The sequence below is a fragment of the Suricata suricatta genome, chromosome 8, assembly GCF_006229205.1.
Source record: "Suricata suricatta isolate VVHF042 chromosome 8, meerkat_22Aug2017_6uvM2_HiC, whole genome shotgun sequence".
Lineage (NCBI taxonomy): Eukaryota > Metazoa > Chordata > Mammalia > Carnivora > Herpestidae > Suricata > Suricata suricatta.
Genome location: NC_043707.1, coordinates 40,238,626 through 40,259,605, shown reverse-complemented (window position 1 = coordinate 40,259,605; position 20,980 = coordinate 40,238,626). Strand labels below are relative to the sequence as shown.

Genomic DNA, 20,980 nt, shown 5'->3' with positions numbered 1-20,980 from the left:
CCTTCCTCCTCCTCCCGCCGAGCCCAGCACAGCAGCGTCCGAGCCCAGCCCAGCAGCGTCCGAGCCCAGCCCGGGAGAGCAAGGCCGCGGGCGGCCCAGGAACCGGGAGACTGGGCGTGGGCCTTCGGCCCAGCGACTGCAGGGGAGGGGAGGCTCAGGCGGAGGGGGCTCGGGCCTCTGCGCCCAGCCCCGCTCCCCGCCGCCGGCCCGTCCTCGGCCCTCGGACCCGAGCCTCTGCAGTCGCCACACCCCTCCCCGAGGAGGGGAGGCAGGGTGCGGGCCCGGCGGCCACCCGAGCTGTCCCCTCGGGAGTGGACCGCGGGGTGCCGGGGAATCAGTGCGCCCGCCCCACCTGCCCGCCCCGACCGCAGTCTGAGACCTCGGCCCCCCTGCGGCGCCCATCTCCCCAGTCCCGACCGGTGGCCGCACTTCCCACCTCTAGCCCCACTGAGCAGCAGAGGGAGGAGTGCGCCCCGGCCCCGGGGTAGCGAAGCCTGGGCGAGTCCCTCCACCCTAATGCGGTGCGCCCGGGCCGAGCGCCCCTCGGGCCGACCCAGCCAGCGGGTCCTGGCGATTCCTCGCAGAGCCTGCGGCCCCCACGAAGTCCCCCGCTCCACCCCCGCCAAGAACCCCACGTTTCCGCCCAAGTGCTGTGACACCTGTCCCGGGCCAACGCGTACCCCGCTGTAGTAGACACTCGGAAAGCGCCAACCCCCAACTTTTGTTTTGTAGAATGCATTTGACTTTGCAAATGTGTCCATCTTCTAATTCATATTTCAGAAATGTCGTTCCCAGTCTGGTGGAATTGATGTTTCTGGAAGATGTCACATGTTTATCCTGGGAAACTGACCTTGACTCCCAACACGGACAGACGGTGGCTAGGATGTGTTGAAAGATTAAATAGAAAGCTAGAGTTTGCTCCACCTTTAGACGTAACTTTCTTTTGTTTGTTCTTGTTTTTGTTATTTACCTTGATGAAACGTTGGTACTCGTCTACTATCACAGTTAGAACCTCTGACAGTAACTTCCTTCATGGTTTATCTAGTCAAGTTCGGGTGTTTTGACAGCTGTCTTTCGTAGGAGAGTGACCTCTCTCTCACCTGTTCCAGTTCAGAGTTTGGCCGCACCTGAGGCCCTCACCTCTCGGCGGCGCCTCACCTCGCCTCACCTTGGCCCTCACCTTGGCCCTCACCTGAGGCTCTCTGGAGAGGTAGAGAAGCAGAAGCTGACTGATTTCCAAGCTATTCTTTCTTCATTTGCTCTTTGCAGGTGGACCCTCAACCCACTCCTCCCACTGGAGAAAGGAGAATTCTTGGCCCAACCCCTGGCCGGCCTCTCAAACCAGCCCCTAGGAGACTCTTCTGCAGTTTTTTAGCCCAGACCTGCCTGATTTTCAGATCCCAGCCAGCCCTCCAGCCCTGTCTTCCTTTGCCGCAGGCTGAATTCCTCCCAGATTAGTGCTGGAGTCTCTACCTCTCTGTAAGCACCTCCCTCTGCCTCCCAATTCAGAATACCTTCTACCTTTCTTGAGATTTCCCCAGATTCCTCTGTGCCTCGCACCCATACTTTCTTTCCCAGCTGGGTTCAGTGTGGCTCCTTTGGGTGCCTCTGTAATTCCTGACACCTTGTACTGTTTGGTTCCCTTTAGCTTCTGAACCCTTTTCTCAAGCAGTTTTCCTAGATGCCAGGTTTCTCCAAAGGTGCCCACAAGACTTGATTTTATTTTTCTTATTTTATATATTTTAGAGAGAGAGCGTGTGCGAGTGGGTTAGAGGGGCAGAGGAAGAGAGAGAATCCTAAGCAGGTTCCACGCTGTGAGGCACCCAGGCACAAGACTGTTTAAGTGATTCCTCAGAGGACTGAAGACTGTTTAACCTTTTTAAGATAACAGTGGGCAGGGGGAAGTTTGGGGGCAGAAGTTGGAGAGTCAAGGCCTGAGAAATAAAGATAAAAGGGTGCACCCCTCCCCCAGGAGACAAAAGAGAAGGTGGATGGAGAAGGGGAAGTGGCTTTGGGCAGCATTAGAATGATGTTACCCGTTTGGTCAGGAGATTTTGATCACCACCTTTCTGACCCATCCCCCAGTGCCTAGGGCAGACATGGCCACGCCCACAGTGCCCCAATCTGCCTGCCCTGCAGTGACTCACTTCCTCTACATGGGCTGCTGAGGTGTCCCGAGGCAGAGGACATCACCAGGCCTTGAGCCTGGGATTTGAGTATCTGGGCAGGCTTCTAGGACTGGAAGAGACATGGACCCCAGTTGAGGAAATTCACCCTGACCCAGATCAGACTGGCTTGTGCAACACAGAAGCCGATTTGGGTAAAGGAGTAGAGCTTGGCTACTGTGTAAGCAGAGGGATTCAGGTGCCAGGAGTTCTGGGGAGAAAAGGTTTCGTAACAAGAGGAAAAATAACCAGGCGGAATTTCTATGCCTTCTGAAATTATGCAATGCAAAGATTTTTGCAGAAAAGCAATATGGAGTTGGAGTTGAACCAATATTCATGAGTCAACAGCTGAATCCCTATATATTACTGCTTATTCCCTATATATTCCACTAAGAGGGACCCCAGATCAACCATGCCCTCATCTAAGTGATGATGAAAACACAGAAGTTGGGCGACCTGGATCTGGTTCCAACCCCACGGCCTTGGGAAGTCACTCCACCTCCCAAATCAATAACAAGAAGGTGATAGACTAGTCATCTCCAACAACCCCTCCATCTCTGAAGTTCTAAAATTTTAGAGCATGGGGGTGAAAGGTGATTCATAACTCTAATAACAACCTCAATCTGACCCTGGGCTTGAACAAAACAAAATGTCAGGACCAAAGGAGTGAGATTCTTTGCTCCAAGTTTCAGCAAAATCGTTGGAAATGGATTCACATGCTCCCTCTTCAAAAGCCACCAGGACTACTCTTCCGCCTTGTGGCTGGGCTTCTGCCTGCGTTCTTCAAATGCAGGGCTCAGTCTTGCTCATCCACCAAGAATCCCTTGCAGACTTTTGGACTGGGGAAACAAGAGCCCTCTCTCTCCCTTCATTTTCCTCTAAGCCTACTTGGAACGTGCGCCCAGAAGAGACTCTGAAGGGTAGAGAAGGTCGAAGACGTGGAACCAGGGCTGATAAGCCACACTAGGAAGTCTTCTGCAAGTGTCTTGAGGTCTCCGGGGGGGGGGGGGTCTACATTGAGTAGATGTCTACTGGAGGCTCTTCTTTTGACCCTGCCTGCCGACCAAGTCCAGCTAGGAACCTGTTGTCCTCCAGAGATTCCACTTCCCCACAAGTGAGCAAAAAGGGAACCCCTGGAGATCTCTGGATGGAGCCAGAGCCTTGGGATCTCTAGTGGCCACTAGGGGGCTCTGGGCTTTCGGTGGCTTCTCATGCCCTCCTGTGGCCAGATTGAAGATTGGCAAGATAGAAGAAGTTGCAGAAGAGAGCCAAGACTGGACTCCTTAGGGAGACAAGTTAACAATAACAGTTACCATTATCAAGTAACATTATATCAGTGTTCATTGTTATATATTGGTTAACATTTCAAAGCGTGTACCTACTGCTCTGTGCGCAGCACTCTTCCGAAGTGCTCTACATGTATTAATTTATTTAATTCTCACAATAGCTTATTAAAAAACACTATTATTATCTCTGTTTCAACAATGAGGAAACCGAGCACAGAAAGGTTGAAACAATTGCCAAGCTCACAAATCATACTAGAATTCTGAGTCTAAGAAATCTGTCTCAGGGTGCCTCGGTGGCTCAGTCAGTGAACATTGGACTTCTGCTCAAGTCATGATCTCACAGTTCATGAGTTTGAGCCTTGTGCCCTGCACTGGGCTCTGTGCTGACAGCTCAAACTCTGGAGGCTGTTTTGGATTCTGTGTCTCCCTCTCTCTCTGCCCCTCCCCTGCTCATACTCCATCTCTTGAAAATGAACAAACGTTTAAAAAAAAAAAAAAAAGGCTACGCAGCTTGGCTCCAGGACCTTTGCTTTTAATCACCATGCTGAAACCGAGTTCCATTTTCCAGGTTTCCAAGGAAATTACAGAACGCTCAGTTAAATCCAAATTTCAGATAAACCACAAGTAATTTGTTGACATAAGTAACTGACATGAAACAGTTGGGTCATACTTAATACCAACAAATTATTGTTGTTTACCCAAAATTCTAATTTAACTGGGTATCCTGTATTTTTATTTATCTGGCAGCCTTGTTTTACAAGGCATTTTTCTCTGCCAAATCCCATCACATTTATTACCTAATTTAGTCCTCCCTGGAAGGCTATTCTCAGCTGCCAGGATGTCCCCTTAATACACCTCTCCCAATATTCCCACTTTTTTAATGTTTATTTTTGAGAGAGAGAGAGAGAGAGAAGCAGAAAGAGAGGGAGACACAGAATCTGAAGCAGATTCCAGGCACCAAGCTGTCAGCAGAGAGCCCGACGTGGGGCTTGAACCCACAAACTGCGAGATCATGACCTGAGCCAAAGTTGAATGCTTAACCAACTGAGCCACCCAGATGCCCCTTTCTCCATTTTTTTTTTCAGGTAAGGAAACAGAGTCACAGAGACCAAAAATGACTAGCTGAGGTTACAGAATGGAACAAGTGGCAGAGCTGGGGACAACTCACGTTCTCTGGCAAAACTTGGGGGCTGCATGCCACTTTCACAGGAGACAAAAGTGAGAAACAGTGGTTGCCACCCAGGAGATCTCCCTTTGTAGCATCTTAGGCCTGGCTGGCTCTATGGAAGAGGGCCAGGTCCCTCCTCAGGAATGTCAGAAAACCAGTGAGGGCCTTCCCGGGGAGGGAGGATGGCAGAGGAGTGGACACAGCTCTCTGGCTTCTGTGCCCAGCCCCTGCCGGACCTAACTAGGGAGGCAGGAAGCAAACAGACCCCAGGGAGCTGACTGGAGTTTCTGGTGACCGCCAGCTAGGAGCCGCCGGGCTCCCCAAGGCCATTCACCTGCTGCTCTGTGAGCTGCCAGCCTCACCCCCCTGCTGGGCCTGCATCACCTACAGCTGACACATCTGTGGCAGCCAAAAGGCACCAGAGGGAATCCAAGACCCAGGGACCCAGGGACCCAGGGAGACACTCCCATCTCCCTGTTGCCTTTTGGGAGCTCTATGCTTCTGTCCACAGGGAACACCCTTTGAATTTTTCTCTCTTGACTCTGCTGATCTGTTCCCACCCTCAAACACCTGTGCTCTTCCCTCCCCACGTACATAAACAGTCCCCTGGCCCTTCCCACCCAGGCTGGCTGGCTGTCATAAGGCAATAGTAGTCTGGGAGTTTGGGGCCTAGGAACCCCTCTAGGGTGCAGGCTAGGGTGCCCCGCTGGTATGTGCCCCAACAGGTTTTTCTCTATCAGCCTCTAAATCAGCCTGGAGCCTGTCTGACCTGCCCCCCCAGAGAGCCGGAGCCAGAGGCAGAGCCAGGTCAGAAGCTGGACTTAGACACCAGGCTTCTATGTCCTCACAGGGAAAGCAGGGCACAAGCCTCTTGTGTCCAGCTGATCTTCTGAGAGGCTGAGCAGATCGGCCTCTGTGGGCTGAGGCCAGGCTCCCAGAAGGAGGGATGCTCCGTAGGGAGAGGTTTACATGTGGGACAGGTACAGCTCTCTCCCACGTTGGGGAGGGGCCAGAGCTAGAGGCGACAGCTAGGCTGGGCTGCTGAAGAGGTCATCTGACTGGCTGCCCCGCTGGGTGACACGCCCCTTCTGCTCTCACAGGCCGCACACAAGCTGGTGTCCACATAGGCAGAGGCCAGGCTGTGACGACTGCCACCTTGCCTCCAGCACCTCTGGGTAAGTGCTGGAACCCGGGCCCTTGGTGGAGGGAGGGGAGGGGAATCTGGATAATCCCTTGGGAGAGGGAGGAAGGACTTTGCCTTTTCTAATGTGGGTGCTGGCTCCCTTGTCTGGGAGCCCAAGTAGCTACAAGAACACACACGTACATCAGCTCAGAGAGGGCACCTGCTGACCTAGAGGTCCCTGCCAGAGATGCCAAGGGTGAAAGGCAGGCAGCAGGCAGGTCGCCTGGGGGTCAGGGAGCAGGGCTGACTTGCAGGCTGGAGCTGAAGGTGGGGAGGTGTTTTAGGCCTTGTTTTCTCCCACCCCATGTACTGAATTGCCTCACCTCCCCTGGGCTGCCCCAGGAACACCTAGCCAGGCCACCAGAAGGAAGGGATGTGGATCTCAGAAAGGGGTCATGCACCTGAGGCTGAAGTTCAGGAGCCCTGGGGTCAGGGAGGCTTGTTTTGGGGCAGGCTCCAGCGGCATTCCTGATCAATCCTTGCTTCCTGAAGGAGGGGTGAGAGCTGGAGAAGATGGGGGCTCCCCTCTTCACCCTCCACTTGGGCTCCCAAACCTGCCAAGCAGGTTGATATTCTTTTTTTTTCTGCAATAGGAAAGAGAGAGCATGGGAGGTGAGCCCCAGGGGTGTGGGGGGTGCAATGAGGCCCAAAGGGCCAGGAAGTTCTCCTCAGTTGGCTCTTGTCTCCCTCCCTGAAGTAGTCAGTCATACCATGTCTGTGACCAGCGGGAAGACGGGACCATCCTTGATCCAGGAGATCCTTAGTCACCTGGGCCTTGCCAACAAGGTAGGTGCTATCATGGTTGGAATTGTTACTACATCAACTACAGGGCCATGAGACAATGGGGGATGGGAAAAGGGAGGGCAGGCCCTGAGACCATGCCAAGGGCTGGGGTAGGCAAGTGTACACCTACCCGCGAGGCTTCCCCCGACCCCTCACCCCTCGTGCTCTTACAGACTGCAGCCTGGGGAACCCTGGGCACCCTCAGGACATTCTTGAGCTTCAGCGTGGACAAGGATGTGCAGAGGCTACTGAGGGCCATTGCAGGCCAAGGTGAGCGCTTGGGCCTCAGTACCTGGGGATCCACCCTTTAGAAGCCAGTCTGCAGTGCCAGAAGGAGCCAGGAAGGAGGACGTGATGCTGATCAATACATGACTGTGGAATGCCTTAATTCTTGTACGGCAAGTCCCATGGTAGGTGTGTCGCTCCCATTCTCGAGACAGTGCCGTGAGGTAAGGCTTATTTCCATTTTACAGATGAGGAAATGGGCTCAGTGAGGCAAAGGAGCTGACCCAAGGTCGCAGCTCACACTGGCAGGGCCGGGAATCTACTCCACGTCTGTGGCCCCAGCACACCAGGCCACCTTCACCTAGTTTTGGGTCAGGTTCGCCTGCCATTGGGCATTTTATCTGCGTCTCCTTTTGAGGCCCCGTGGAAACCAGAGTGATGCAGTCCTTCCCAGACCCTCCCTCAACCTCCCTCTTTCCTCCTCTGGAGGTTTCAAGTCCGAGGAGGATGGGGATCCCCACCCTGTAAAGACTGTTGGGTTCTGTCCGGTGACGGCCCAGCCCCCCTTCGGTTCAGGTGTGGACCATAGTGCCATCGTGGGCGTGCTCACCAATCGGAGCAGGGAGCAAAGGCAGCTCATCTCTCGGGCCTTCCAGGAGCGCACCCAACAGGTGAGGCCGCTGACTTCCCAGGAGCAGTGGACCGGGCTGAGAACCACCCTCCTGAAATCCTGGGGTACCGCAGTAGCAGTTGTGGGGAGGTGGCTGGTGCTTCTGGCCTTCGGTAGAAACCAGCTGATATTCCCAGACCTCCCCCCCACCTCTGGAACCCTCCCCACCCCGCATCTGCTCCTCCACCATGGGGACCATTTATCACAGGACCTGCTGAAGTCCCTGCAGGCAGCACTCTCTGGAGACCTGGAGAGGACTGTGGTGGCTTTGCTCCAGCCTGCAGCCCATTTCGACGCCCAGGAATTGAGGACAGCTTTGAAGGTACTGGAAGGGGCTCTCTGGGTGTCTAAAAAATGAGGAGCCCATTGAAGGGAGGAAAGGGTTGACTGCCCAGTCCAAGGGAGTTGACCGGGCAGAGGCCCCCTTTCAACCACCAGCACCGGCCCTTAGAAGGACAAGGGGTCAGCCCCTGCTCTCTGCCATGCTAATGACATGGCCCAGTTTTGGAGTGGCCTCCCAATTTCACATAGACCCCAGGTTCCACTGAGGATGTGGCCGTGGAAATTCTTGCTACCCGAAGCCCACCCCAGCTGCAGGAGTGCCTGACAGTCTACAAACATAGTAAGAGTGTTGGGGGGTGCAGGGCGGGAGGGATGGCAGAACAGCCCCTCCTCCTGGCATTCCCTACAGGTGAGCCCTCTAGGAACCAGTCTGTCTCAGAGCTTTTCCCTTGGGGTCTCTCCCCCCCACCCCACCCTTACCAGTTCTCAGTCTCCCCAGGGTAAGAGCCAGATGTGATCCTTAAAGAAAGAGAAGCAATGATTAACCATCTTAGTCTGGGGCTCCAGGGCACATTCCAAGGTAATGACAGTGTTGGGCACTATGACAGCCCCAAGGGTACCCGTGTCCTCTTCCCAGCCCCTTCCTGATTCTGCCAACATATCACATCCCAGGCTGAATGGAACCTTGCTACAGCTGGGGTGGGGGAGGGAGGGTGGGGACTGCTCTCTAAGTTGTGAGTCTTACCCCTCAGGCCCTTGCTTGGCCACCACACACCACAGGGCTCCCCCACTATTTGCTAACTGGCCTTTTCTCACCATTTTAGCCCCTCCTCCAATTTTCCTTTGATGTCTGTTCTTGGCCTGTCTTAATCCCCTTCTTACCTCTTTCACTCCTTCCTTCTGTTTTTCCTTTTCCCTTTCTCTTTTGTCTTTCACTTCTTCACATCCTTCCTCGCTTATCACCCTGAGAGGGTCAGGCTCCAGCCAGCTGGCCTCATTATGTAGGTTTCCCTATCCCCCCTTGACCCCCTGGCTACCACTTGAATAACAGATGCCTCCTGTCCAAGGCAATTTGGCTCCTGGAGACGAGACCATTCCACCGAGGAAGCCCACAGGGCCTGGGTTACAGCTTAGGGATGTTTTCAGGGTACCCATGTTGGTGCTTCTGCCTTACATCCTGGGAACTACCTGCCATCAAGCTACCCCAAGCCGGAGAAGGCAGTAGGCAGGGCACGGTGGGTTGGGCATTTGACAGAGAATATCTACACTGGGAAAAATTGGGAGGGTTCAGAGAGCTCCTGGCCCTTCCCCAGATTTCCAGATGGAGGCTGAGAAGGACATCAAATCTGAGACCAGTGGCATCTTTCAGGACCTGCTCCTGGCCCTGGCCGAAGTGAGGAGGACTGGCCTGCGGGGGAGGGAGTTAAACCACCTGGGAGGGGGCTGGGCTGAGGTGGGGAGCAATGGTATAATCAGTGAGAGAAGGCTTTGGGAGGAGAACAGGTTTGGGTTGGTTTGACTGGAGGTAAAAAGCTACCCCTCAAAGAGTCCTACTGAGAGAGCTTCTCGTAGGGGACCCGTGAGAGCTATTCTGGAATCATTGACTACAACCTGGTGGAGCAGGATGTCCAGGTGAGCAGGGGTGTGCGGCCTGCCCAGCCACACATGTAGTAAGATCCCCTCCTCCACTGTGCCCTAGAGCCAGAGACCTATGTACTCACTCACCCTGCAAACCTCTCCTCGCCTCGGGTAAGGATCTTTAGTGACATGTGAGGACGTGTGTCAGGTAGTAACCTTCCGAAGCCTTTTCACTCATTTAGCCTCTGATTCCCGAACTCAACAGGAAGTGAAACTGTCACCTGACAGATACCCCTCTCTTGGGCATTTGGGTAGGGGAACCCTCCTCAGATCTTCCCTTGGAGACTATTCAATTCCTTGAGTGCCAGGATTTCCCCAAATTGGGGAACTGAGCTGTCAGGGCAGAGCCCCTCTCTTAGGCCTATTCCTTTCCTTTGGCTTGTTTTACCCATAAACAAAAGCAACTACTTTACAGTTTCAGAGAAGCTTTTCTACTCCTGAATCCATCACGATGATGGATTCTGGGAACGTCGAAGCCATGGCTCCCCAGCCCCCAACCAGTGATCCTGACTTACTCCTCTCTCCCAGGCATTAAAGCAGGCAGAAGGGCCTGGCACAGAGGGCACGTGGGTCCTAATATTCACCCAGCGAAATCCTGAACACCTTGTCCAAGGTACACAATAGACTGCTGGCCCTCCCAGCTCACTCTCATGATGCACGTCGGCTGAGGAAGGTAGGGAGGGCTCATCCTTCTCGTGATAATCACCCCCTGCCCCCATCTTTCTGACTCCTACCCCCGCACACAAGTGTTCGACCAGTACCAGCGTTGCACTGGGCATGAACTGGAGAAGGCCGTCCAGAACATTTTCCTCGGGGACGCCCAGGCGGCTCTGCTCAGCCTAGGTAGGACCCCCTCAGCACAGATTCGGCAGGGCTGTCTCCTGGCATGGGAGCCATGGCCCTGTTGTTCCCTTTTTGCTTGCAGCCTTGGTGATCAAGAACACACCACTGTACTTCGCTGATAAACTTCATCAAGCCCTCCAGGTGAGATGGACGCTTCTTTTCCCTCCCTTTGGAACAAAAACCAGGGTGGGGTGGCAGGGGGACACCTTCTGGGCAAGTTTCACACTTTTACTCATGTAACAACCTCATATTTATTTTATAAACACATAGCGGCTCTCTTTCCCTAGGTTTACGAACTGTCTTGTTAAGAGCAGAGGATGGAGCTGTAGTTAGAGCTAAATTGGTTGACTCAAAAGAGCACCAAAGCTAAAAGTTTGGCTTAAGTGATGTCTGGGTGGCCAAATATAGAGATGAATTTGGTCGATAAGACAGCATCTTGTCCAATTTCAGTTGTTGCCAGAATTAAGGATGGTGATAATGGTGGCAAGAATAATGTCAAGAGCCCGCATTCTTGGGCGCTCATTGTGTCCCACGGCTGTGCTGAGCTTGCGACATACATTTCAATTTAATCTTCATGGCCACACTTCATCCCTGTTTTATAGGTGAAAAAACTGAGGTACAAAGAGGCTAAGTTCTTTGTCTAAGGTCATGCAGCTAATAAATCACACAGGCTTCCTTCAAAACACACAATGGTTAATGTAACACTTTTGTTAACTCTACTGTAATTTAAAAACAATTAAATACACATATACACACACATAATAGTCCCATAGGATGCTTAACTGCCATGTGTCAGATCCTAGTCTATACCATATACATCGGTCTATACTATAAGCTATTCCATAAGAGTTATTAGCACCCAGGATCACCTTTTTCCACTCTGGTCAGACTTTGTTCCATATTATCCCACATGTAAATTGGTGATGGTTGGTTAGAGTAATTTCTTAAGCAGAATCCAGTCATTCTAGTCACTGAGCTAGGTCTCCTGTTTATTAGTATAAATGCCCCCCAAAGCCTATAAATAAAAAACTCACCCAAATTTTAAGAAGATAAAAGCAGTTATCATTTTGGTAGATGGCTTAGCTTCCTGAGTTCTGCTTGAGAAATCATCATGCCTTGTTGACAGTGATTCAAAAGACAGTAGGTATATGCTCTTAATTTTATCATCAGTGGAGATCTCCATTTCATTTATCACATAAAGTCTATACTATTATATTGAGCCAACACTAAGACTGGTTTGAAGAGCTGTGGTCATCTAAATTTCTGTTATAAAAACAAACCTGAATCTTAGCAGTAAATGTTTGTAATGTATTTGGATTATAGGACCCACACTCTTGGATGTAAATATCAGGTTTACCTTAGAAGTAGAAGTCAAAAACTAATATAGGCCTGTTTTTCTGAAAACTTTTTTTAAGAAGGAAAAACTCAATTAGATGCTTCTGTCTTCTGTTATGAGAAATATGTGAAAACATAGATTGTTTTTACTCTGAAAAATGACCTTCGGTGAAGGCTGATTCGGGAAAATTTGGACCAATCTGAACCATACAATGAATTTGCATTAAAAATCCTAGAGAAAGCGCAGGCACCTGGGTGGCTCAGTCAGTTGAGCATCCGACTTCAGTTCGAGTGTTTTGTGTGTTTGAGCCCTTCATTGGGCTTCCTGCTGACAGCCTGGAGCCTGGGACCTGCTTTGGATTCTGTGTCTCCTTCTTTCTCTCCTCCTCCCCCACTCAAGCTCACTCTCTCTCTTTCTCTCTCTCTCTCAAAAACAAACAAACAAACAACAACAAAAGATCCTAGAGAAGTATGAGATGCCAAGTACATTCTCAAGTAACAAGGCAAGAATTTGTTCACTGTAGGTTTGGTAGAAAGGGTGCTTATACACCAATGGGAATATTCAGTTAATGAGTGACTCACCCCAGTTCTGCAACTTTGGAGTAATAATAGTTGGAAGAAGGGAAGAATGGATACTGGGGAGCAATCAGCAATCATTTATGACAGGGGCACCTGCATGCCTTAGTCGGTTAAGTGACCAACTCTTGGTTTCAGTTCAGGTCCTGATCTCACAACTTGTGAGTCCAAGCTCCGCATTGGGCTCTGTGCTGACAGCTCAGAGCCTGCTTGGGATTTTCTGTCTCCCTCTCTCTCTTTGCCCCTTCCCCCACTTGTGCTCTCTCTGTCTCTCTCTCAAAAATAAACAAATCAACATAAAAGAAAACAATCTTTTATCACAATACAAAATTGGTGATACATGAAATTTAAGATAAAGTAGCCATTAGGTGCACTGACAATGAGGTCACGAGTCCAGATGAAATATGCCATCCTGTTGTTACTTCCTCCTTTTCCTTTTTTTTTTTTTTCCATGGGAACTTATGATCTGTGTGGATGCCTAAGTATGCCAGACAGTTCTGGGAAGGGTCTTATGAGTCAAGTAACGGAAACTCCGGGAAAGGGGCTAATAGGAAATAGTGACAGCACCAATGTAGTTTTTATTTAGAAATCTTTCATGGTTACATATTTATTATAATTAATTATAAGTCATTATTTGATGCTGTATCATACCTCTATTATTTCTAAACAGAACCCTCCATTACCTTCTTTAACCAAAGGCAGGAGGCTTGGAACAGGGTTAGGAGGAAGACAGTGATGCTGAGCGCCGGGGGTCAAACCAGGAGAAACAGATGGGTACAGACGGGGATGTGAGGTGGCCCTGGGAGGACAGGATGGGAACCAGAAGTCACATGACCCTGCTCCCTATCCAACCCCAGGCAACTCACTTAGAGGATTGGCTGGGTATATCCTCCTTGGACCTGCAATAACCTGTAAGTTATAAACTTCCTGGCTTTCATGCTAGAAGTCTGGATAAGTAGCAAGTCATTCTGTTTATATTTTTTATTTTTCCAAGGGTGGGTTTATTTCAAAATTATAAAGATTTATATGTTATTTTTATTACATATATCACATATTATGCAATTGTTATATGGATTTTATTACTTTATATGTACTTTATTACATAAACTACAAATGATTATTACATATAAGAAGCAATTTTTAGCTTAAAGTAAAAACTTTCACATTTAAAGGTTTGTTTTTATTTATTTATTTTTTTTTTTTTATTTTTTTTTTGGTTTGTTTTTTTTTTAAAGATTTGGAGTACCCGGTGGCTCAGTTGGTTAAACGTCCACCTCCTGATCTCGGCTCAGGTCATGATCTCATAGTTTGTGAGTTCAAGCCCCACATGGGGCTCTGCACTGACAGTGAGGAGCCTGCTTGGGATTCTCTCTCTCTCCCTCTCTCTCTGCCCTTCCTGTGCTCTCTCTCTCTCTCTCTCTTTTTCTCTCTCTAAAAATAAATAAAACTTTAAAAAATAGGGGCACCTGGGTGGCCCAATTAAGTGTCCGACTTCAGCTCAGGTCATGATGTCATAATTTGTGGGTTCAAGCCCTGCACTGGGCTCTGTGCTGACAGCTTGGAGGGTGGAGACTGGAGTCTGCTTCAGATTCTGTGTCGCCCTCTCTCTCTCTCTGTCCCCTCCCCCACTCACACTCTGTCTCTCTCTCTCTAAAAATAAATAAGCATTAAAAAAATTATCAAAATATTATTTAAAAAATAAAAAAACATATCTAAAAAATGTAGGCATTTTTAATGAGTCAAAAAAGCTTGTGACATAGGTTTATCCTTAAATATTCAGATCTTACATGATGTTTAAAAAATGTTAATAAAACTAGCTACAAATCATTTACAACTGGCAATGATTAAAATCTCCTTATATGGGGAAAGAGCATGTTAATGACACATAATGAATTTAATGTTTCAAGTATGTAACTGTTTAATCAAGCATGTAGTCTTCACCAGCACACAAAATGGTCTTCACTGGTCATGGCTATTGTTTTGGGAGTGGTTGTTACACCAGGAAACCATACTTCACCAAAAAAAGAACATCAACTTTCCAATGCTCTTTGCAAAGATTTCTGAATTTCTTTTCTTTTTTCTTTTTAAACATTTATTATTGAGAAACAGAGAGACAGAGCATGGGCAAAGAGAGAGGGAGACTTAGAATCTGAAGCAGGCTCCAGGCTGTGAGCTGTCAGCACAGAGCCTGATGCAGGGCTCAATCCCAGGGACTGTGAGATCATGACCTGAACCAAAGTCGGACGCTTAACCAACTGAGCCACCCAGGCACCCCAAAGAGTTTCTGATTTTCAACTTGAGAAAGAGAAAACAGCATTAAAATACTGCATCTCTTACTTATGGGATAGACAATAGGCTACACCAGGTCACTGACACATTCATTATACAGAATAAGGCCAGTCCCCTCTTGTGCCACCAAAGCACACAAGGTAAATATGAAACACAAAAGCATAATGATCATTGCAAACAATCTTGTTTCAAACATTTTCTTCAGTTGTTTCCTGGGTCCCATTAAAAAGCACAAACCAGGGGCGCCTGGGTGGCTCAGTCGGTTAAGCCTCCGACTTCGGCTCAGGTCAGATCTCACGGTTGTGGGTTCGAGCCCCGCATCGGGCTCTGTGCTGACAGCTAGCTCAGAGCCTGGAGCCTGTTTCCGGTTCTGTGTCTCCTTCTCTCTCTGCCCCTCCCCCTCTCATGCTCTGTCTCTCTCTGTATCAAAAATAAACAAAAAAAAAAAATTAAAAAAAAAAAAAAGCACAAACCAGTAATCCTTCCAAGGGTGTAAAACGCTGCAAAAAAACAAAGCTTTATGTCACCAGGAAGCCACAGCAATCCAGTTCCAAGGAGAGAGAAGAAAATACTGCACACAAATCGAATGATAAACCATTTCTACCAGGACCCCTGTGGTCAGACCCTGCTCCTGGGAGTACTGGTCCCCTTCAGGACCATCGCATCCTCTCCCTGGCCCTTTCCCCTGCAGCTTGCTTTCTCTTTCTTTTTCTTTCTTTCTTTCTTTCTTTCTTTCTTTCTTTCTTTCTTTCTTTCTTTCTTTTCTTTCTTTCTTTCTTTCTTTCTTTCTTTCTTTCTTTCTTTCTTTCTTTCTTTCTTTCTTTCTTTCTTTTTTTCTTCCTTCCTTCCTTCCTTCCTTTCTTTATTTCTTTCCTTTTTTTTGAGTACATGCCTTTGGAGCTGCCCACCTAAAGGAATGAAACTCTAAGCGAAAGGCCTGGCCAGGAAAGGTGTGTGGCCAAAACGACACCTACCCCAGCTGCTCCCATGGAGACTCATCGTTCCTGCAGCATCACCTCCCATAAGGAGGGACAAAGATAAATTGTGCTTCTAGATAATGCACACATCTTGCCCCTGCATTTGCACCTCGCTTCCCTGTCTAGGGTAATTTGCCATGCTGGCTAGTCTGTGAGAATCTTCCTACCATCTTCTCTCCTTTCTGCTTCTGTCTCTACCAGGACACGGAGCCCAATTACCAAGTCCTGATGCGCATCCTCATCTCTCGAAGCGAGATTGACCTTCTAAGCATCCGAACTGCATTCAAAAAGAAATTTGGGAAGTCCCTCTACTCTTCTCTTCAGGTAAGATGTGGCTAGCTCTTAGCCTGGAGCCCCAGACCCGCACCCCTCACCTCTACTCTGCCCTCATGGCACACGGCCAAGCATATTCATGCCCTTGGAGAACTCATGAGCCTTTGGTTAATTTAGTACAGAAGTCTTGACATCGGACAGTTCTGGGCCTGTACAAGGGAGGAAACAGAGTACTTGGGCCATGGTGGGGGGTGGGGAGGTCTTTCTAACACCTGACTCTCTTGTCTGCAGGATGTAGTGAAAGGGGACTGCCGGTCAGCCCTCCTAGCCCTGTGCAGGGCTGAAGACCTTTGAGACCTCCCTGCCCGCCCTCTGGGCCCCACCGCAGACATTGAAGGATATGAGATCACCATGTTTGGCTGGCTCTGCAGGAGACCAGCTGGGCCACCAAAGAGGATAACCCCTCACTGAACACCACCTGCTCCAGCTTCTTGTTGAGGCTAGAACTTGAAGTTTCTTTTGAGTCCCTTGGTTTCTTCATTTCAAAGTGATGTCTATATCTGGGCACCCTAGCCCTCTGTCTTGGGTATAGACCTCTCTTTGATGGTTTCTGCCCTATTCATCCTCTCAGTGTGCTGGCCACAAGGTCTCACTGATTCGTGAATTCTTTTGGCAAACGTCACTGTTGTTTGTGTTCCCTGATTGAAGTTTGGGTGGAGCAGGACACGAACTGGGAGGTCTTGAAGTTGGAGGTGCCTTTGATGTGTGCTTGCATATTCAACAGGGATCCTGTTTGAGGCTCTCCTGCCGCAATAAGCCCCTCCCCTCAGAGTCCCCCGCTTCGCCCCATTATTCTCTCTTCCCCAGGAAATTTCAGGTGAAGAAACTGAGAAATAGGAGCCAGAACGAGGTCAGAAATGGTCAGATGTAGCAGAGAACCATCTGATCAAGCTGCCCTTCCCTGCCTGGGAAGTCTTAGGTTAGCGGGGAGCACACCCCCCAGATTGCATCTGTCCAGAGCAGGGGCTTGGAAACCCACCTCCCAAACAGGATTACCATTCCGAACCTTGAAGATTATCAAAACCTGATCAACCTCATCAACAATAAAAGAAAAAAAATCGGGCTTTGGTTCCCCCTGCTGGCCCTATTAGAAATGATAAGCAAAGCACACACCACTCCCTCCCCGCATCCCCTCCCACCCCGCACCTCTTTACCCGCCCCCCACCTTTTCTGCATTCCTTAATTGGGTCAAATACTTAACCGCTGCAGGGCAAAGCAAACAACAGGTCTCAGGAAAAACGTTTTATTTCCAACCCCCTAGGAAGGCATTACAAATAATGGAGATAGAAATCCAAATCAACCCCTGAAACAATCCGAGATAGGCTTGCAGGGTCAGCAGGGAGACCCAGACAGTCAGCGGCTGGAAGTGGGGGAGCCACTTTCTAGACGGAGCTCTCACCCTGGAGGCCGAGTCCGCATATTAATGTGACTGTTCCGGGGAAGGGGAGCTGGGTACTGGAAAGCCTCCCCCTCCCCCACAGGCCAATGTTGCCCTGGATGACTGGGAGGCAGAGAAGGTGGCAGCACATGAGGGCAGGACGTTACCGAGTCTGACCTTGGCGTTCACTGCCTGCTCTTATCCCCGACTGTCCGGAAATAAGTTACCCGGCCTATCTCAGGACCTGAGCTGGGGGAGCAAGCAGAGGAGCCATAGCCTCTGGAAGGAGAGACAGGGAGGGCAGCCCCGGCGTCGGGCGCAGCTACAGGAGGACACAGTCTGACTCTTGCTTTGGCCTCTGCCGGCGCTCTCCGACCGGACGTCCGGATGTGGCTCCTCTCCCCTGCGTGGGATTTAACAGTGGGTCACCCAGCAGCCCGGAGAGCACATGAACATAGATTCTAGATGGACTCGGGGGCAGGATCAGGAGGAGCGGTGGGGAGAGAAAGGTAAGATGGGACCCAGGGCAGAGACCTCAAAGAGGCCACTGTGGGAAAGGCAATGACAAGGTTCTGGGCTCTGAGGAGCAGGGTGGAGCTCTGGGCCAGTGGGGAGGCCCCTGGGGAGCACGGCTCACCTGCGGGGAGCCCCGCCTCAGCACGGGCTGCGCAGCTTGCTGCTGCTGGTATTCCTCTTGCTGAAGCTGCTGGGCCAGCTCCAAGTCACTAAGACCCAGTGTGCCTTGTGGCTGCTGCAGGGACAAGGCGATTAGGTAGTCCTAGAGAAAGATGCAAGAGAACAAGAGCAGTGAGGCAGGCCGGAGCCTGGGGACATCTGGGCTGGCTTTAGGTTTCCAAAACCATTTTTCCCCTCCTTCAACTTCTCCAGCTCCTCCTCCAGATGAAAACACACAGCCCAGGACATTGCATGTGGCGGGGACACTGCGAGCTTGAGCCTGGTCTGAAGGTTACAGTAAAGGGGCACAGGTGTCATGTGCCCTGGTGTCTAAGGGATGAAACACATGCCCCTGGCTGGCAGCAAGCTCTGAAGCAGATATGCGCCCCGCACACTTCCCAAAGACCCCACGCACCTGGTCGACCTGCCGCTGCGGCTCAGGGGAGCCGCCCCCACCTCCTGCTCCGGGCCCCTTCCCTGGGGAATGACTCAGGTGGAAGTCCGAGTCGCAGAAGCAGCTGTCCCCATCCACATTGTGCAGGCTCTCCCACACCACCTGCTCCTCTTGCAGGAAGCCCTGGTCGGTGACCAGCAGGTACAAGTGACTCTGCAAAGAAGAGGACAAAGGTCACTGGTGGGATAGGTGGCACAGAGGCCACCTGACTGCCAGACGTCATCTGAACCACCTGGTGTGAGCATGAGCATCTCTTACAAATACGCGTGGCTGTGGGGAGGAGGAAGGGATGTCTGAGCAAACGGTCAGCTGGGTGTAAGCATGGCGGTCACTGTGGTCAGAAGCAAGTCCTCAGAGCTCCTGGTCCCATGCAAGATGCTGCTTCCTACCCGACCTCCCGTGGTTCTCTGGGCTTGCCCGACAGCTATGGGGATAAACCGTGTGAGAGCCAAAGACCCTTCCCTCTTCCGTTTCATTCCATTCCCTTCCTAGGGAAGGATTTTGCTTTACTGTCCCCTTGACGGCAGGCTTATTCCTTATGGCTTGCCCTGGCCAGTGAGATGTTAGCAGGCACGACACGCATCATCTCTAGGCAGAAGCATCCAAAGTGAGTGCGTGGCGTCCCTCTCTTTTCCCTCTCACATTCCAGATTATTTTATATCCCAGATTAAAGCTGTGCTGTCGGCCTGGCTCTGAGAGTGAAGATGATGTAGGCTAGAACTGCAGCCAGTCTGCAATGGCCACGCAGCATGGGGGAGGAATAGACCTTTGCTGTGGGAACCACAGGGATTCCACGGCTGGCTTGTCACCTGCACTCAACCTACCCTATCCTGTCTGAAACACTGACTTGGAAGAAAAAGCCCCGAGGGAGTGACACACTCCACCCCGCCCCCGCCCCCACCCCCTCTCCCACCTCCAAAGCCTCATCACCTTGTGCTTAGTCATAGTGCTAAAGTGGTTGTTTCGGAAAAAGACGCTAAGTTCACCGTCCTTGGCCGCTGCCGTGAGCTCACAAAGCCCGTGGTAGGTCAGCTGGGCCGCGGTGGTCTCCAGGAACTGCTCAGCGATCAGACCTGCCGGAAGGGCACAAAATTGGGGGGCAAGAGGCTTGGCTGAACTCCGCAATCCGCAACAAAAAGATGGATCATTCAGAGGGCCCCTGTCCAAAGCCCTAAGGATGGTCCCACCTTCTGGAATCCCTTGGAGCCTGGCTGTATCCATTCACCCAAAGGGTGGTTACTGAGCCTTGTGCCAGGCACTGCTCTAGGTACTGAATGCAACAGACAGTTCCCCGATTTCTCTCTCATGGGGGGCTTATTCTAGGGGGAGTTGAGAGGGGAGACAATGAACAATAAACTGAAGTAGCCATCCTTCCCTCCACATCAGATCCACAGAAGAGAATGCAGGGGTGTCACCTTCTGTCACAAGGTTGGTGTCACTAGAGTGCTTGCAGGTGATGATCTTCTCTACCAGCTGGTTGTAACTCAGTTTCCCAACCGCGCTCACAGCCTCAGGACTCTGTGTGGGCAGTGGGGAGGGGTGGTACCGAAACAATGAAGATCTTTTGAGGAAGGAAATGAAGAAAGCCCACAAGGACTGCAACCCTATAACCAAAGGTTCTTGAAATTTTCCGTATCCGAAGAATGGACCTATGTGCGTGTGGTCTGCCCGTATCTGAATGTTACCCCTCTTCCCAGAAAGGTTAAAATTCTAGCAATTCTGCACGGGGTCCAGCCTCTAAAGCCTATCCTCTTCTCAAGCCAATCTAATCCCTAACTCCTCAACACCCACCCCATGACATGCCGTCTCTCTATCGGCTTGAGCTGGGCCGCCTTGCCCTCACCTGTGGATCAACAAGCCAGCCGTGGTACAGAGGGATGCCTAGGAGGTCAAAGATACTGCACTCAGGGGTATACTCAAAATCAGAGACCCCTGTGAATCGCACGTTGACGTCCAGACCTGTGGCCAGCTTAGGCAACACCGTCATTGCGTCGTCCACATTCTGGGGTTAGAAAAGAGGATAAGGACTATGTCACATCAACATGTATAACAACTTACACAACATTCTATGTCACTTATATTTCAATAAAGCTGGAGAAGACAAGAAGACACTAATGGCTAGTCTGGCCTCCCCTCCCCCGACTGCTAGCTCCGGAAATAAAATAATCTTGTTGCTTTTCTTCCCTTACAGGCCCTTCCATTCCTCTTTTGCCTCAACCTTTCTTTATTTTATATAAAGGAACATATTTTCTAGGACAAAGGTATACCATCTTTCTCCAGAAATAAATCACAGTTTAAGGGCCCTGCAAATTCCTATGTCTGCAGACCTTTGCCTCACCTGCTGAAAATTCAGCTGAAGTCCCTCTGACTTCTCCTGGGGCTTGATGGACAGGAGACAGTCTCCTAGAAGATAGGACCCCTTATCAGCTCATCCCAATTTCCACCAAAGCTACTTCCTCTTCTCCTATAGAATGGTCCTAGACCACAGATTTTCAGAGCTGGAAAGAGCCTTAGAATCTAATCTGGACCTTTCACTCCCCAAGGAAGAGAGGGACTCACAAAGGTGAAGGGTCCACCTAAGATCATGTGTGAAAGCCCAGGGCAGAAGGAGGGTTACAATCCCAGGCTCCTGACACCTTGAGTTTGGCTTTTCATTCCCCAGCCTTGTAGAGATGCCCTGTACCCCTTCACCTTCACCAAATGGGCAATCCCTTCCTATT

At 50.5% G+C, this 20,980-nt stretch overlaps 2 protein-coding genes across 5 annotated transcripts in view; one reads left to right on the top strand and one right to left on the bottom strand.

Annotated features, from left to right (window-relative positions):
- ANXA9 (annexin A9) overlaps positions 1 to 16,442 on the top strand; it is a 17,695-nt gene extending 1,253 nt beyond the window's left edge. Inside the window, exons 1-14 of one of the 3 annotated variants that reach the window (XM_029949583.1) lie at positions 4,590 to 4,669; positions 5,720 to 5,794; positions 6,500 to 6,588; positions 6,759 to 6,855; positions 7,387 to 7,481; positions 7,689 to 7,802; positions 8,012 to 8,102; positions 9,076 to 9,155; positions 9,335 to 9,394; positions 9,929 to 10,013; positions 10,148 to 10,243; positions 10,326 to 10,384; positions 15,622 to 15,744; positions 15,985 to 16,442. In XM_029949583.1, the coding sequence (XP_029805443.1) occupies positions 6,514 to 6,588; positions 6,759 to 6,855; positions 7,387 to 7,481; positions 7,689 to 7,802; positions 8,012 to 8,102; positions 9,076 to 9,155; positions 9,335 to 9,394; positions 9,929 to 10,013; positions 10,148 to 10,243; positions 10,326 to 10,384; positions 15,622 to 15,744; positions 15,985 to 16,047 (1,038 nt within the window). In that variant the 5' untranslated portion in view covers positions 4,590 to 4,669; positions 5,720 to 5,794; positions 6,500 to 6,513 and the 3' untranslated portion in view covers positions 16,048 to 16,442. Of the gene's footprint in view, positions 1 to 4,589; positions 4,670 to 5,719; positions 5,795 to 6,499; positions 6,589 to 6,758; positions 6,856 to 7,386; positions 7,482 to 7,688; positions 7,803 to 8,011; positions 8,103 to 9,075; positions 9,156 to 9,334; positions 9,395 to 9,928; positions 10,014 to 10,147; positions 10,244 to 10,325; positions 10,385 to 15,621; positions 15,745 to 15,984 lie in introns of those variants that run through there. The other 2 variants (XM_029949581.1, XM_029949582.1) reach the window with 2 other exon arrangements.
- A 538-nt stretch (positions 16,443 to 16,980) lies between these two features.
- MINDY1 (MINDY lysine 48 deubiquitinase 1) overlaps positions 16,981 to 20,980 on the bottom strand; it is a 9,658-nt gene continuing 5,658 nt past the window's right edge. The window contains exons 4-11 of one of the 2 annotated variants that reach the window (XM_029946604.1): positions 20,599 to 20,663; positions 20,220 to 20,262; positions 20,104 to 20,141; positions 19,676 to 19,778; positions 19,191 to 19,333; positions 18,222 to 18,413; positions 17,769 to 17,909; positions 16,981 to 17,534 (exon numbers count right to left, since the gene is read on the bottom strand). In XM_029946604.1, the coding sequence (XP_029802464.1) occupies positions 17,454 to 17,534; positions 17,769 to 17,909; positions 18,222 to 18,413; positions 19,191 to 19,333; positions 19,676 to 19,778; positions 20,104 to 20,141; positions 20,220 to 20,262; positions 20,599 to 20,663 (806 nt within the window). In that variant the 3' untranslated portion in view covers positions 16,981 to 17,453. Of the gene's footprint in view, positions 17,535 to 17,768; positions 17,910 to 18,221; positions 18,414 to 19,190; positions 19,334 to 19,675; positions 19,779 to 20,103; positions 20,263 to 20,598; positions 20,664 to 20,980 lie in introns of both variants that reach the window. The other variant, XM_029946603.1, reaches the window with a different exon arrangement.